The sequence below is a fragment of the Dinoponera quadriceps genome, unplaced genomic scaffold (assembly GCF_001313825.1).
Source record: "Dinoponera quadriceps isolate SergipeBrazil2010 unplaced genomic scaffold, ASM131382v1 scaffold1270, whole genome shotgun sequence".
In the NCBI taxonomy this organism is placed as follows: Eukaryota; Metazoa; Arthropoda; class Insecta; order Hymenoptera; family Formicidae; genus Dinoponera; species Dinoponera quadriceps.
The window spans coordinates 1,403,446-1,421,909 of NW_014555716.1; the positions used below are offsets into that span (position 1 = coordinate 1,403,446).

The window sequence follows — 18,464 nt, forward strand, 5'->3', positions numbered from 1 at the left end:
TTGCAGAGCAGGAAGCTTTTTGCCGCCAATTTTAGGGCTAAATATAGTACCAACGCGATAAACTGTAAAACCGGTATATACAAGATGATTCAAGATCGATATTTCAAGGGGTAAATGTACATGCTAAAGTAAATAAAGAACGTCATATGAATATATGTCCATATAAATATATAAATATATAAACATATATAAATATATAAACATATAAATATATAGTTGACGTTTTTTCATTTATTTTAGCGTGTATATTTATCCCTTGGAATATTGGCAAGCATTTATGAATCACCTTGTATAGCTGACCTCAAACAACTCACACCGTGAGCACAGCAAACACGATGGCGTCTGACAGGCGACACATTAGGCGCTGTTTGCTCTCTCGCAATTCACTGTTATCGATTTATAAATATCTATTTCTGTGTATCGAGAATCCGCTTCAAGTTTCAGTTGAACATTCACTCCGGCGAATCCGGGGTGTTTTCACTGTCGTTTCGAGCGAATCCCCGTTCATTCTGAACGAGAAGCCGCTGCGAGAAATTCGGAGAGACCGCAAAGTCCGACAAATTCGGCGAGCTCGCCAAATCTCTCCCCGCGCGCGCGGTTCCTTCCTCCGTCTATTACGTGTGCCCGTGCCGACATTCGTTGACTCGATATCTGCGCCTTTTGTGTTACAGTTGGGCTTCTTCACGTACTACACGGTGGCGATGGGCGAGGTGAATCCTTCGGGGCCGGTGCCGATCGACAGTGTCTTCATTTACAGGCCGGACAAACGGCTCGAGCTCTGGAGGTTCGCCTTCTACATGTTCCTGCACGCCGGGTAAGTCGCATTCGACCAACTTCCTTTATCTTTTATCTCTCTTCTCTATCTCTCTCTCTTTCCACTTGGCTTTTTTATATTTTATCGGCGACATACACACACACACACACGCGCGATCGGCGTCGCGTCGTAAATAAAGTTCCCGTGAACGCGTTCCCTTCTCTCTCTCTCTCTCTCTCTCTCTCCCTTCTTTCTTTCTTTCTTTCTTTCTTTCTCTCTCCTTTTTTTATTTCGCGATTCGGTCGGCCATAATTGCGAGCGCGTCGAAAATATACGGGCGCGCTCGTATTTAACGGATATTTGTAGCATCACTCTCGAATAACGTCGGATCTCTCTCTCTCTCTCTCTCTCTCTTGCGATCGATTACTCGTACTCGTTAACACTTTGACGGCCGCGTACACGTGACTTCATCCCACTACTAGCGGTGCTTATCATCTTACGAAAGCAGTATTTATCGATAATGACAACCTATACGATTGTAATATTATAAAGAATATATATAAAAATAGATTTGCGAGTTTACACACAGAGAAAGAGGTTTTTTCAGATTTAGTATTTCTATTTATTTGACTAAAATTTGTCTCGTGGAAACAACACACATTTGTACGAAATATTGTTTATTTGAGTAGACATTTTACCGTCTCATTCAATAAAACTCCATTATTTAACAGAAAGAACGCTATTATACGAAATAATATCTTTTATGATGAATTGGGAGTTCCATTATTATCCTAAACATGCACTGAAAAACCTATTTAGTTGAGTCAACTAAATTCTTGTTTGCCCATAGTTAAACAAGAATTTAGTTGATTCAACTAAATAGGTTTTTCAGTGCATGTTTAGGATAATAATGGAACTCCCAATTGGTATATCCCAGTCGGATAGCCTATTTTGGAGCAACTTTGAGTATTCTATTCGTAATCTATGCTGTACCTGTAAATAGAAAAGTTCGGGAAAATTTCTATGCGAGTACTCGCGTTAACCGGCGCACGCGAAATTAAATCGCGATACCATCCGACCCCATGATTGCGCCACCACGAATCGTAACGACGGAAAGAAGAATAGAAATGAAAAGCGAGAGAAAGAGAGAGAGAGAGAGAGAGGAAGGAAGGAAGAGACAAACACGGAAACTCCGGGATCGGCACGACGTCGGCGCTGCGCGAATAATCGCCATTATGACAGAGCGGGAAAGAGGGATCGAGATAAACCACGTCTCGGCCGCGCGTTTCCTTTTTTTTCCGCCGGGCTTGCAGAATCGACGGCACACACGCATACATACACAGCGCACGTCTCGTGCGTGCGTGCGTGCGTTGCGTTTACGCTGTCAGTAATTCAGTCCGCTCCTGGTTTACGTGTTTTACCCGTCTCCGAGGGAGACTACGCGACACTACGCTTTTTATGCTCGGTCAACAATGGAGAGATGCGAGCCGCAATCATCCGGTCGGTTCCCCGGAGGGACGTCGACGAAAGTGGGACGAACCCTTGGAAGTGTGCCGGTAAATAAAAGCGACGCGCTATCCGTCGCATAAGTTCCAAGTTCATCGCGACCAGATGAATCTTTCCGAGCGATTTAAGACGAAGGAGTGACTCGAGTGATATAATTTCAGACGACACGGTGAACACGATGATCTTTTTCAAAGGTGAAGTTTTGCGAAACGGCTGTGATTGATATTCAATTGGACGAGGAAAAAAGAGACAGTGAGAATCTCCGCATGGATTCGATAGTGCTATAAAATTAACGAAATCTTTTTCAACCTCAACCTGGGAATAGCACTTTATTTCTTTTTTTTATCTAAACGACCACCTCGGGTCATTTGGACCCCAATTAAAAACTGTTATTATTAACAAAGTATAGCATATTGTTGATTGATATATGATTTATTATTATTCAGGGACATTATAAATATAGATTTACTCGCTATTTTTTGAAAGAAACGAAGGAAAACCCCCAAAAATATTTAAGAATCGGAATAAGCACATCGTGTCTTATTATGACGGTACTTCTAATTAATGAAAATATCAATTTAAAAAATACCGTCTTATCGCTTGTTTCCGATGAAATAAGATATTTAAAGGTTCGTGAAGAATAATTATTAAAAAAGATTGAAAATATATTAAATAATATTCATTTTGTAAGAATGTAAAGTAAGGCTAAATCGCGGTCATACACACAGGCAGGCACACACACACACACATACACAGAGAGAGAGAGAGAGAGAATGAAGAAGGCGTCGATTTTATTTCTTCTATTTAAGTGTTTCTTTCCTTTCTCATCCCCCTCCCCAACCCCCTCTCAATTTCACCAACAAGTGCTCGCACTCACTGCTGCAGTAGATTACAGCGATAGAATGCAAGGCGTATTCGCGGGCGCGCGAAAACCTGCCGGGGATGAAGCAGATGCGATCCCGTGCGGGCGATCCGCCAGCTGCGTCCGTCGCGCTCGCGCCGGCCGTTGGATCATTCCCGACGCTAATTCCGCCCTCCGTATCGCGGCGCGTCGCTCGCCGCGCGCGCACTCTCTCTACCTCTCGATATCGCTCGATTCGTCCGATACGATTCGCGCCGGAATGAAATGAAAGCGAGCACAACGAGAACGTTCCGCGGCACGCGCTATGCTCGCCATGTCGAACGAAAAGAGGAGAGGAGGGGAATGAGGAAGAAGAAGAGGAGGAGGCGGGGAGTGTGGACACAGTTTCCTCCGCTCGCTCCTATTTTTCCATCGTACTTCCTCCCCCCCCTCCCCCTCACCTTTTTCTTTCTACCCCTGTTTCCTCATCATCGCGGTCTCCTCGCCCCCCCTTTATCCCCTTTTTCACCCTGCTTGCCGACAATTTTTTTCGCTATCCTTTCCTCCATCCTTGACGTTTCTCTGGACGCACTGAAATTTCTACCCCTCTCTTCCAGCATTTTCAGTAGGAAGGGGGGGAGGGAGGGAGGGAGGGAGAGAAAGAAAGAAAGAGAAAAGGTTGCGGCCTGCGACCGCTCTTTGTCTGTCTTTCTCTCTCTCTCTCTTTCTCTCCGACAGGATAGAAGTTTTCAGCGCGCGGGGCTCTCTAAATTATTCATGGAAACGCCAGATAAGGCGGACCGTTTTCCCTACGTGCGTATGGAAACGGCGATAAGAGTGACCCCGGCCGCCATTCTCCATCCCCGTAGAAAGTGTTCGCCCTCGTTCTTTGTTTCCTCACCGCTCTCTCCATCTTTCTGTTTCACGCTTCCTCCTTCTCTACCCCCGTCCTCTTCCACGTTACTCTTTTTGCTCTCACTCCGTTTCATTGAACTGATAACACTCCGATATCACGCTCTCCCTTCTACTTATCGCGCTGTCTCTTTATTTTTTTATTTCTCGCGGAAGTGAATTCAGCGTTCTCTCTTGTTTGGAATTCTTCTCGTTTTATCGGTTACGTTTGTCTCTTGCCGTCGGACGCGAGTCTGTTTCGTTGACAAAGTCGACGTCTCACAGTAGAGAGAAACGATCGGCGAGTGAAAAAAGAGAGCGCTCTCGATCCCCTTACCGTAAATTAGCCAACCCCCTTGCCGGAAATTTCACTTTACACCCGTCCCTGGATTCTTAGGTCTACGGTCTCAATATTAATTATTACGCGTCTTCTTTCGTCACTCGGATCATACGCTGAGAAAAATATCCGATCATGTCTGATCGGATAATCCAATTGAAAAATAACAAACGGATATATGCAAGAGGTCACTAATTTTCCGATTAAGTTTCATCGGATAAAAGCGTCCCATTACCTGATCGGATAATAAAAATAACAATCGGACGCGTCGTTTAATCGGTTTATCCGGATGGAAATTTTTCTCACCTATACCCCGATGCGACTGCATTTTTACGCTCTTTTCTCGCGACATATCGTCGCGACGTTTTGTCCTCGTCGCATCGCTCAAACGCGAGCGACGGTCGCGGAACCGTAATAAACTTTGTCTCGCTCGGCCCCCTTCGCCCGCGCTTCGCTCTCTCTCCTCCGACTCTCGTCCGGGTGAGAATTCACGCCGTGTATTTGTCTTCCTTTCCGACACGGTTTACCGCTTTCCTTCGCCGATTCGCGCTTCCGCGTTTCGCGAAGCGTTATCGCGGCCGTTGGGTTATTAATGCGAGCAACGCCTCGCACGTGTCCGTTAAAAGTCGTTTCTCCCAACATCACCTGATCCTGAAGGAGCTCTCGGCCACGACGAGAGATTGAGCGTGGGAAGGAAAGAGAGAGAGGGGGGATACAACAGTGAGAGAGGTATAGTGGCTTTCACTATTAAGTGATGAAGATGATGAATTTCGTAGAGGCTGATGAATTCGTTCGCAGGACTCGAGGGAAGAGAATTGAGAAGATAGTCTCCACGCGTGTAGGTGGTAGTAATGTTAACTTCAGACACTCAACTATCTCAGGTAGTTGCCTGAAACTTTCGGACATTACCCGAGCACTCCAGTATTCGGGTAATTTCTCAAATTATCCGAGTACTCGAGCTTGATGAACCATACAGAGGCAAAGAAACTATTACCACGTATATACCACTGAGAAAAAATGTTTCAGCATTTGTAATTACGATCGTATTAAGTGAAAGAATTATAGTCAGGAGGATTATTTTTTTGGTAAATGTTATTATAAATATCAAGAATAACAATAATAATACTAAGAAGATCGATAATAATATTAATATCAATAATAACCTTATATGCGTATTGCTGTATTATTATTTTTATGTTCAAACCATAAAAAGGTACAGGTGAGGCCGAAAATAACTATGGTTTCTCTCAGTGCAAATATCGAGACTTTCCAAGTCTTTCGAATATTACTCGAGCATCTTGAATGCTCGTATATTTCTCAAATTATCCAGATACTTGAGTTTGACAAATCATATAAATAAAAAATGTATCTAAAATTTGAATTTCAGAAGACGGGATCCTTCAACCACGGATCTCCGTTGTACAGAGAGGTAAAGCGGGGTCTACAATGAGAATTTAAGTTCTAAGCCTCCAGAAATTCACCAATCATCGATTATTATTCCCCCCACATTCGACTGTGATCGGTCAATTTCTTAAGTCTTACTCAGAGCTTAAAGCACCTATTGTCGACCGAAACTTAAGTAGGGTCTGCAATGAGAATTTAAGGCGTAGAACTCAAGAAATTGACCAATCACAGTCGAATTATAGAAGAAACATTAATCATGATCGGTCAGTTTCTTAAATCTTACATCTTAAATTGTCATTGCAGAGCCCGCTTTGCAAGGGAAATAATGGGCAAGGGAGCGGATTGCGATTTTCAGGATCCCGTCGTTTTCGTTACGCATCGATCTTCCGTGTGGAGCGGGTCGCACGCCGCGTGCCGAGAACACATTCACGCGCTCGTCATGCTAATTGGCGTAAATCGGCCGGTGACGGTGAGGCAGGTGCATAAATACGAACGTTCTGCCGGCGTGAAAGAGGCCGTGAAAGCGCGATCCGTAATCGAGGAAAAAATGAAAAAGCGCCTCGACGGGCGACAGGCGATTAATTATAAAAACAAGCCGAGCGCCTTTTTCCGTATCCGCGTTACGCTTCGCCAGACGTTATCGAGTTCTCCCTCCGTTATTAATGTGAAAACTGTCTCTGGCCCGTCTCGCTGCGGAGTTTCTCGCGTCTCCCACTCGCGCCTTCTCCTCTCGTCCTTCCCGCCCTCCTGTGTCTTCCGTACCGCGCGTCTCCGCACACGCTCGGTGTCTCGTGGGAAAGCCGGAAGCGCAGGAAAAATCGAGACAATCGCCGAGTAATTGCGGCGAGTCGACGCGGGTGCCGGTGCAGACAATGGTATCGCCGAGTCCGCGAAATGGGAGCCGAAAGGATCGCGTCGCACGAGACTAAACGGGACGGACGGACGGACGGATGGAGGGAAGGACCCGCTTCCGTATCGTCGTGCGTGGTATATCGGCTCGGCGAATCAAGCCCGGATTCACGAGGTCGCTTTGTCGTCGGACACGCGTCCATTCCACGTCCGAGGAACGTCGCTCGACGAGATCGTGCGACGGCAACGGCGGGATTCTCATATCAGGGCCACCCATAAATAAGCTCGCTTTTTGATACTGATACGAAATTTTGTTTTATTTAACATCCAGTTCTTTCATTATTACACGATAAGCGCGCTAAGTGTCAATAAATTTCATTTGGTAGGTAGGTTATGTAATAATAAATCACGCCCACGGACAAGGTGGCAATTCAGGTCTATTCAATCTGAAAGAAAAGCGACATTATCTATGGGTATTCCTAATATTTTCTTTTTTCGTTACCACCCGTGAGTCGAAATTTCGGCTCTATGTTGAACTTTTAATTCTACAATGCAGCAAGAATGAAGGAGTTTGATTCCAGTGATGTAATTTACTCCTACTTCGACCATGTTGATGGTCTTGAATTCCCGTTTCCGCTGTCTTTAACGACAAAATAGCTGGTTTTGAATAATCATGTGAATTTGAAAATTGAAATATCGAGAGCATTAAAATATTAAATCTAGAATTACAAGTTCAGAAAAGAAGTTAACAAGTTTAATATCATTGAAGTAGATTTTTAGCAGTCTATAGGCCGTCTAAATAGACGCAAACTTTTCGCAGGAATGTTAAAGTAACGATCAAAATTTCGACACGAGCTCACTCTCGTTCTCTCGCTACTTTCTTCGTCAATGTTCCTACAGAAAGAGCGGCATCAATGTTATTGATGCATCGTGTGATAAGGTAAAGGATAAACATCTAAATAGCCGGATGTCTAACAATGGAGGCCCGGAATTGCTTAATTTTTACAGCAATTTATATTTAATGACTTCATTATATTATCAACTGGAAGCTAAAGTTTTAAAGTATATAAAGTATATAAAGTATAAAGTATATAAAGTATATAAAATATATAAAGTATAAACTATAAGAATGTTACATAAAATGTATAAAAATGATTAACGTGTAAAATAGTGGAAAGTTCGTAAATTATTTTAAGAATAATCAACATTTTAACGTGCACAAATGAATCCCGATACCCGAGATAATCCAAAGCATTTGTCTTGATTACTAAATTTTCCCAACCCATTACCCGGTCATAATTATCAGAAAAATAAAATTGTTTGTCTATTTACAGCTGTTCTATGATATTAATTATGATCATTTATGTATAAATTACATATTTATTACAAAGCAACTTTAGTATCATTTTCTAATTAGCTGGCAGCTGATTGGGAAATTTTCAAATCCGGTAGCTTTTAGCGCGTAATGACATGAGGTTACGTTGGCTTTTGTTATAACGCATAATTATACACATGATTTGATGTACAAACGACCGAATTAATGAGTAAATATTATAATAGAAATCGAAATAGAAACACATTGGATGTTAATATGTTGGCTGCCACGGTGTCACCAGTGACTCGCGTTATATCGTATCGTATTGTCATGTCTCACTGATTTACGTAAATCGTAACCAACTGCGTAATAACAAATTCATGCAAATAGTAGCGGAGGTTAGGTTAAAGATAGCCATCTTTAATGAAGACACTACCGGATATGCGTTGATCATTATTTGGCAAATTTTTTTGTTTCCGGATGTCTTTAGGAGGTTCTAATTCTTTTATTTTAGGACGTCTTTAGGAGGCCCCAACTTTTTTATTTCGGGACATCTTTAGAAGGTTCTAATTTTTTTTTTGTTTTGGTTAGGTCTCTAAATGTCCAAATGAAAGATGCATATTGGTTTCCGATAGGTAAAAAAAAATCCACCGCGACGTGAGCTTCATTTTCTGACCGCTCGGGTATGAAATGACCCCAGGTGACTGTTCCCGGGTTAAAGATGGCGGCGGGCTTATCCGGACTTCGCTCCAAGTACGGCTCCTAGCAGTCTAGTTACATTACGTACACTGAAAAAAGGATTTAGTAATAACTACTAAAATTTGATGAATATTTGTCGGTCAAATATTTGATTATTGCAATCAAAATACAAAAATCAAATATACGGAATACAATATACAGTACCGTATATATTATACAATATTGTATAATATATATAGTATATGGAACTAAATCATTTGGTTGCAGTAATCGAATGTTTGCTCGGCAAATATTCACCAAATTTTACCATCTATTACCCAAATCTTTCAGTGTAGAATAATCTACGGAGCCGCGAACGGAGAACGACGTCCTCCGGCCTCCGTAAATCATCCCGGATCGTTCTTGGGCGCGCGGGCGCCCGGAAAAAAGGGACGCGTTCGAAAATGTCATCGTTCCTGGCTCAATTTAAATAACGATGTCCACCAGTGCCGCCGTCGTCGCCGCGTTATACAGCTCAGCCGTCGTCAGTCGTCGCGCCTGCCGATATGCGGTATTATGCATGCGCGACGAGCGCGCCGCGCCATTATGCCGCGAGTCCTTCTAATGTCGCATAAATGTGCCGGCGGAAGGCCTGCGATCCTTAATATCGCAGGGACACTCCCTCTCCCCGGCCTCACCGGCGTGCATCTTACTACTCGCGCGCGCACGCCACGTGGACCGAAACTTTCGCTAACTCTCCCCCCCCCCTCTCGCCCTTCCACGGTCTACACCGACCGCCGGATGAAAATTCACGTCGAACGCCTCGCCGTGAAGAAATTACACCCGCGATTACATTCGATCCCTTCCTACTCGTGAGAGGGAGAGAGAGGGAGAGGGGAGGGCGGAGAGCCGGTGATTTAACGGCGGCGTGTCACGCAATTAGTAGCGCCGAAATGTCATTGCTCGATATAATATTAAATAATTCGATAATTACTCGAATTTCGAATTAAAAAAATGAAATTCCTTAATAATTGGATAGAAAAGCATTTTGCTCGTTGATTCGTTGATTTCGTCGATTGCGCGAATCGGCGAAAAATGGATAAAAATAACATTTCGCGAAATAATAACGTACGGATGTTTCATTGGCCCTTCGTGTCCCGTTAAATCTGAAAGCCTCCCTTTCTTTTTATTTGTCATTCGAATTTTGCGCTTCATTTACCACCTCCGTTGTTTTTAGCAAATAATTGAATGTTCCGGTGACAGCAAAACGGTGACGCGAATTTTTACAATCGTGTGAGAATGAAATATCTTTTTATTTGCTTTGATCGCGCACCGAGGACTTCCTCGTGTCACCTTTCGCGCGAAGGTCGACACAAGGAAGCTGTCGGCAATTATATCTCAAATCGAAATTAAAATTGTTCGGTAATTAACCCAAAGCATTCCGTCATTTATTTATTTCGCCGTTTCCATTAATAATATAAGTAAAAACTAATATTTTGCGCAGTTATAATCAAAATTATAACCAAGTGAGGACTTTTATCGGTCCTTGATCTCCGATTAGATCGTAAATTCCGAGAGCATTCAAACTTCATATTATTTATTACACTTTTATTTATTTATATTTGCGACCTTTATTAAATGACTGAAAAAATTCCGATGAAAGCCTGACGACCTGAATCTTTTCAATCGGTGATCAAATCGAAAGGGACATCGTTGTCGTGATCTTCGCGGCGAAGACGCTTCCGGTCGTTGATGACACAAGAGAGAGAGGGAGAGAGAGAGAACCGTCGTCGTCGGAAAGATCGACGAGCAAATTGGTCAAAGAATCAGTCATCAGAATTAAGGTTGGGCCTTCGCCGAGTGCTGAGACATCACTCTCGACACGTTCTCGTCCGTAAGTAAGAAGTTTTCGGGCGCGTAATTAACTACCAGCAAGTAGTTAGAGGTGCTGACGAAACCACTTGCGAACCCATGGAACATTAGAGTCAACTTGCTCGGGAACTTTATCCCCCCTCTCGTTGTCTGTGCGCGCGCCAACTTACCGGCTCGATAATACTTTTCGATCCGCACGCGCGAGCGCGCACGCGTTCCCGGATCCGCTTCGCGCGAATTAGTGCGAATTGTCGGGCTGAATTCAACGCAGCTGAAATTCCGGCCGTGCCGGAAGTGCCCCCCGAGTAGTCGACAAGATATCGGTCTTATCTCGCATGTTGTTCGTATCGGACATCTTTATTATATCAGGCTAACAGATTAACGAGATTCCCGTTTCCGCGAGTTTCGAAGGGACCTCGCTAAGAATCTTTGGTGCGTTTGCACCGTTGTATATATTTTGAAAAAAAAAAAACTCAGTCCCCGTGACCGAACGGGAGTGACCGGGATGAAAAACCGGTGGCAGGAGACTGAAACACGATGACGAGAAGTGATATCTCTGTTTTGCCGCGCGGAGAAAAATAATTTAGAGGGACGGTATATGGTATTTCATGTGGGGTAGCAAATTTCCTGTTAAAATTAACACATTTTACATGTCCCGGTAAATGGAGTACCGAGAGTACTTGTATTAATTCAACGAAAGGTAAATGTGTTAAAATCCGACACAAATATTATGTCAAAAATTAACACAAAGAATATGCGTAATATTGATACTATTTGGGGGCAAATTGTACATTGAATTAACATATTTATAATGTCAAATTTAACGAATATTTTACACTGAAAAGAAATGTCACTTACCATTTCTTCTTCGTCACACTTTTTAAAATGTCGTCAATGATTTTGCCTGGAATATTTCTAATTGTGCTATTTATTCAATCAATAATCAGGTTATATTTACTCATACATTGATTCAATCATAAATCAAGTTATCACCCATACCATCTAGCAAACATTAAGCAATACGATAAGTTCATACGAATGTGCGTTAATTTCTCCACAAAACTACCTTAAAAGTCAATTCGTAAAATATCGGACGGCACGTGAGAAATGCTCCGTACATTTATTTACTTGCCACGGCAGCGTAAAATCTGCCGTCCCTCGGAATTATTTATCCCCGTGTGCTACCGAGAACAGAAGAAGAGAACATTCGTGTGAACATTCAGCTGCATTAAAACCCGAACGAGTTAACCGGGAGCGATTGATCGAGCAGAAACAGATCCCGCAGGAATTTTCCCATTCCCACAACCGGGGTTTCCGTCCGGTCCCCAGGCGGTGGAAAATTCAGTCACCCCTACGGAATTGTTTCTCTCATGTAACGTCGATCATGAAGATCGGGGTCGTCGCGAATTGCGAGCGGATCATCGCGAATAGATGCGTCGCTCAACGTGGGATCGTTATTTCGGCCGGAAGAGAGCGACATTACGGTATCGCGACTCGAGCGATCGTTCGATTATTCAATACGGTGGAATTTATTACGGCCTTCGGTCTCCGCGAGTATAATCTAGCAAACTGAGGTCTTCCGGAGTTAAAATTCCCACCGACGACGGGGATCAGCGCGAAATTAAATGAAAAGCGAAAATATATTTCCAGCCGCTCTCGTAAAATCGATCCGCCAAATCTCGTCCGGCATTTTCGGGGACGGCCAATCTTATACGTACATCGATCGCATTGTGATTCATCGTAAGTGCGCAATCGTCGAAATGGAATCGCGCAAGAACGACCATCGTCGTCGGCCCTTCTCTCCTTCCCTCCCTTCCTCTGCCGGGCGACAAGGACGAAAACGATAAGACGAATAGATATCCGTCGTAGGAGGCCGGTCATCGTCATTCGTATTCGTCGAATGGAAATTCGGTCTCCGTCGCCTTCTCTCTCTCTCTCTCTCTCTCTCGTTAGAGAGACTGTAGACTGAAACAGATGGCGAGGGAAAAAGCTGCGGAGGATGAGGAGGGGGAGGAGGGATGATCCTCACGCGGAAACCGAGGAACCCGTCGTAATTCGTCCGCCGGCACACAATGCCCGAGACTCGTCTAATTGGTATCCAATTAACCGAGATTGCTGCGGCCGAGACTGAGAACCTTATCGTGACTCGAATGTCTCGGGAGCAGATTTTGCTGATTGCGGGAGGGGAGAGGCCGGAGAAGGAGGAGAAAGGGGGGGAGGGCCATTGTTCAACGGTAGACGCCGTTATACTTTATCAAACGCCCGGTCACATGCATATTGATATCGTTGCCGTGTTAATTCATGCGACCGGTGCCGATTCTCCGGGTTACCAATTGTGTAAACGACGCGCAACTGTGAACAACCGGTCGAGTCGAATGATCATTAACGAATGAACGAAGTGGGTGGATGTTTAATGTACGGATAACGAGACTCCCGCGTCGTTTGAACGAGTTAAATCGGCTCCGTCTCGAAGTTCACTACGCACGTTGCCGGAAGATTTCAATCGGCGTATTTTGCGCGTGATACAATGGAAGTACAAGGTGTCGCGTAAGTCGAGATCAATCGCTCAGGAGGTGGCGGGGGGCCCACAAATAAGGAAGAAAGTTGATATAAACGTACGTCCAGAAATGCGTTATTTTCGAGTTATCGCCATTTTTACTTTTGTAACTTGAAATTGCTGTATTTTGAGTTTTTTCTCGAAATTGTAAGCTCGTTAAAATCACTAAAAACGAAGAAAACGTTACTGGGACGACGTATATCTCGTTGTGATGCGAGGGGTGAAATTTTCCAAAGTGATCGTTTCCTAGATCATTTTCTAGAGTGAATCCTTCGCTCGTTTCGCATGAGCTATCGCTCCGAGGAATTCGAAGGGAGTATCGGAGAGAGCGAAATATCTATAAATTTCATTGCGATGCGTTTCTCACGAACTGTTCTGAGCGGCACCGAGGAGAACTTGAAGATCGGTATCGCGCGATGGTCCGAGTCCCATCGGCGAGCTATCGGGGTATCGACGGGGCGAGCCTGCGAAAATTTATGAACCGCTCCGGCACGACAGCACGCCACGCGCTCGCGCGCGCTACGCCTCCTTACGCGTTCCATTTCGATGATTGCATTCTGAAAACGTATCGACGCCTATACATCACGTCTGTCCCAACGGCGCGGCTCGACCTTCGCCGTTTTCCGCCCCCACGATCGCATCGCTCCCATTTGCATTCGCACGCGCGCGCAACGAGTCGGGCAAGAAATCCGTTGGGATTCCGATCGTCGATTTAATTCCAACCTAATCATACCTGCGCCTCCTCCCTCTCCCACCCATCGTCTCTGCAATGCCTTCTTCTATTCGCTTCCCTCGCCCTCTCCCCTCTGTTCTAACTCTCGCGTCACAGTGGGACATACGTTGTGCCACACCGACATTTTCTTCGTTTTTAGTAATTTCAACTGACTTCCAGGCAGTCGTAGTAGACTATATTACTACTATACAGTCTCAGAAGCGTAAGGAAGTAAAAATAAACACCATATAGTTTAAACGCTTAATCGTTAACTTGCTAGAAACAAATGGAAATTAAAAACAGACATTTTTTTCAGAAAACTTCACTTGTAAACAAACTATTAGGGATCGACACATCATAATGTTGTCAGTTTATTAAGGATATTTTGCGGTGTTTTATAAATTTTTTACAGAATTTTTCGTAGACTGAATTTTTTACAAGAAATTATTGAAATACTGGTAATATCTTTATTTCGATTCTTTTTGGTTAATTTACTACCCAGGGTGAGTCAATTAAAGTGTTACAAATTTATATCTCGGAGACGAAGCATTTTAGAGGAAAATGTTTCGTACAAAAGTTTTATGATTTCGAGGAGGGGTATGAGATGGTGTGATTGGTTTGACCTTGGACAGTCAGTTGAAGACCACACGAAGATCACCTTCAATTTCTTAAATACACATTCCTACTTTTCATTGCATATTCTTGTAGCTTACTTCTAGAGCTTTTCAAAATATTATAATGAAGTATTTTTTCATTGAATATTTTTTGAATTATAATGCTTGAAAGTTACAGTACTGCAGGCATTAGCATTACTTAAAATGTACTATGTAGAAGTTGCCCAGTCGGATTTAACCTCTTTTATGTTACATATATGTGTGTGTGTGAGCAAAAGCAAAGTGAAAAAATATTTATTCAAGACGTTCAATGATAACCCTCTACTGCAGTACACTTTAAAATTCTTTTACGAAAACACTCTCGGATGTGGACAAACACGTTAAACGTCTCTTCAGAAACATTCATTTTGAAAAAATAAAAAAAATATTAACAAAATTAAATGAAATTCAACGATAACAATAACGCACCGGAGCGGTATGCGTCGACGGCCGGTTTGAGAGTAAGCGTGCAAATGATAGCGCGGTGACCGTGACCTTGACAACGACTGTGAGTGCTGCGCCACAAAAACATTTCTTCCTCTTTATTGTGGGCTTTACAAAAGATCGAATGATGTCAACTGCATCCACAACAGCTGAAGATATGAAAGACAGAATTCGTCGAGCCTGCATTGAAGTGACGTCAGAAATGTCATCCAGCGTCCGAGGAAAGAGAGATAAGATAACCTTAAGGTTTAAAGTTTATCGATTTTTCCTCAATTTCGTAGAAATAATTGTCATCTCTTTCTGAGAAGATTCTAAATAAAGCCTTTCTTATCGTCTACATAAACTGAAAATTTTATAAATTAGAATTTTAATTAAAAATTTTTGAGAACGTGACAATTTCGTCAATTTTTTATGGATAAAGTACCAAAAAATAATTTTCACATATTTTTTAAATTAGTTTGTTATTATATATTTATACAACACTACAATATGAATAAAATAAAATACAAATTAAGTATTATTTATGAACAAAAAATATGATTTGTAACAATGTAACTTGAACAAAATAAAATCTGGACAAAAACAAAAATAAAATCGATTATTTATAATTATATAATTTTGAAAATAAAATGTACGAATGCGTGTCATTTTACTCATACATAATATTCATGATACCATTTTACTCTATAGTCAATATATTTGATTATTTAATTAAAAATCAACATTGCAATATAAGAAATGAAGAATAATAATACGCTATGATATATGTTTTAGATATACTCTACAGCAATTTTTTTGAAAAAGTGAAAATATTTACTATAATTGTGTAATTATCTCTTTATGAAAGTGGAAATATAAAATTATATATATGGATCTGTCCAAAATACTTTTCTTATTATATTATTTACTGTCGTTGACAGATTGAAGTCAAGTTACAACAAACTATTTATTATTATTAAAAGCCTGTGATGAATTGCAATGAATGAGCACCAACTCGTCAGTTGTTATTAGCTTAGAAAGATTAATAAATTGTCATCTTACTTCGCCATTTTACACTCCTTCTCTCTACACAATATAAAACAGGTTTAAATTAATCGACGAAGAAGGTAATATCTAAAGTGATTGACTCGATGATCCGAAAAGTTCGGATTCGAATCAATCAGTGCCTAAACGTGTTTCTCAAATATTAAATAACATAAAATCAAGTAAATCTCAGAAAATCAGCATCTATTTTAAAGATATATATATCTACCTTAAAGATAAAATATCTTAAAGGTAATTCTTGTTAGAAACAAGCGAAACATTTTCTTCGGAAATGTGAATATGATTTTAGCACGATTAAACTAATATTTCTCATTGTGGCGTCTAAATTTCAGCTAAATTTAGTTGCGGTAATAACATTAGTCCCAGTTTTAAATCTTAGCTACCATAGCTGTATTTTAGCTCGGAGGGCTAATTCCTTCTCCGTGTGAGCGGAGGAACGCGACGCGATCGCGAGGGGCAATCCCGACTAGCGCGCATTCTTTCCGTTTGACCGCATTGCGACTGGTGCACGGCGACGATTGCGCCTCGTAGTCGATGCAAATTGGTCGCTTCCTAGGCGCACGTCGCCGCTACGGTAACGGTACGCAGGCTAATTGCGGCCTCCGCGCGAGAGCGTGCCCCGGGCGCGAAGAGAGAGAGAGAGAGACTTCCACGGATTCGTCGGGAATCGTCGGGAAATGTAAAACGCTTCGGAATCGTTGTCAGCGAAAAAATGAGAAGAGAAGTAACAGTTATCCTGCTGAAATTAGAATCGGAATTTTCTCTCTTGCTTTTCCGCGATAACGTTCGCCCAGAGGCAGTAGAGATGAAAATTAATGTTGCGACAAATACATTATAGGCTCTGAGTTGTGAAAAATAACTAAATGAATAAGAGAGAGAAAGAGGGGCGAGAGGACAGAGAGAGAGAGAGAGAGAGGGATTATAAGAGGCAAGTTGCAAGTCCTTAGGTGGATGATTTTAATTAACTGCACTGAGAGAAGAAATATCTAAGAAATAAACAGTATTTATATACTCGATAGGTGTACTGAGAAAAAGATTTCTTGAAATTTAACGAATTTCATTGCATCCAAACAAATTTCATCATTAGCGTATTCCGAAGAAACTAATGTTCCGATTAATAAATACGATTGTTGAATTTTTCACCGAATATGTATCTTTATCTTGAATAAAAAATTTGTTTGAAACGAAGGATAATTTCTTTATAAAGAAATTATTTGTTTCGTCTTATATATTTATTGTAACCGAATAATATTTTATTTGGTTAAAGGATATTATTTCAAATAATGGCGTTCTTTCTGTTAAATAATAGAGTTTTCTTGAGTGAGACGATACAATTTTTACTCAAACAAATAATATTTCGTATATGTTGTTTGAGACAAATTTTTGGCAAATAAATAAAAATACAAAGTCTAAAAAAACCTTTTTCTCTGTACACAAAGTCGAAAATCATATATGTGGTAATAATGGTCAGGCATATACGAAGCGTACGTTGTAAGTCCGGGAATGCATTATCACAGTGTCGGACACTATTACCCTCCCATGGGTGATTTAAACCATCCAACTAAGATCCTATGATTTGACCTACTCTCATAGATTTTCTTTATTTCATTCAATACAAGATGAGGCAATAACTATGTATATTATCATAAAAAATATTAAATGAGAAAAACATTTTTGATATTTGTAACTATAATTGCGTAACTGAAAGAATTATAGTCAGGAGAACCATTTTTTATTAAGTGTTACAATAATGCTTGTGATAACAACACTTTATATGCATATCACTGCATGTTACTGCTAATATTTCGGATTAAAACCAGAAAATAACACAGTTGAGGCCGAAAATGATTATAATTTTAGTGGGATTTCTCTTAATGTGTCTTCGAAAAATAAATATATTTTATTAACGACCATTGGTATCAAATCATACAATTTCTATTAGATACATTTTTTTCACCCTTTTATATCTCAAAGATATTCACACCGAAAGAAAAATATCGTTATTTTAGGAGACAATCCTTTTTTCATTTTAACCACAAAAATAGTCGAGAATACTATTTTTCCAGTAAATGTTACTGTAGCATTAAAGTAAAAAAAGGACATTGTTGTCTCCGAAAAATAACTATATTTTTCTCTCGGTGCAAAATGGTGACAGTTATTGCCTCACCGTGTATATCATGTTGATTCAATAGTCTTTGCTGATAAGCACCGAACAGCTATCAATGTGATTGCATTTTTTATACCTGCGTATAGGTGTTTAGTTATAGATGTATAATTTTATAGGTTTTGCGTTTTTCATGTAGATGGGGACATACTGGCAAGTGAATCGTGCACTCTACACTTCTGAATCAACTTAATATTCATAGTGTACCTTACAGCGTTTTCTCCAGAGCGACAATTTAGAATCTCCCTCTCTCTCTCTCTCCCTCTCTCGCCACCGTGTCAACTTGGATCTCGCTCATGCCAGATTTTCCACGCTCTCGAGCGTGTGACGCGACAGATAAGAGAACGATCATTCTCCGTCGCTGCTTAGGAAGTTCCCTCTTACCGCGAGATAATGTCCATAATTGCCCTCGCACACACCACGCCCTCCCACCTTCCCCCCTC

At 41.5% G+C, this 18,464-nt stretch overlaps 1 protein-coding gene across 1 annotated transcript in view; it reads left to right on the plus strand.

Annotated features, from left to right (window-relative positions):
* Nucleotides 1-335: 335 nt before the first annotated feature.
* Nucleotides 336-18,464, plus strand: part of LOC106745198 (protein rhomboid-like) — a 54,765-nt gene continuing 36,636 nt past the window's right edge. The window contains exons 1-2 of the mRNA XM_014620559.1: nt 336-366; nt 571-814. Coding sequence (XP_014476045.1) covers nt 336-366; nt 571-814 — 275 coding nt within the window. The remainder of the gene's footprint in view (nt 367-570; nt 815-18,464) is intronic.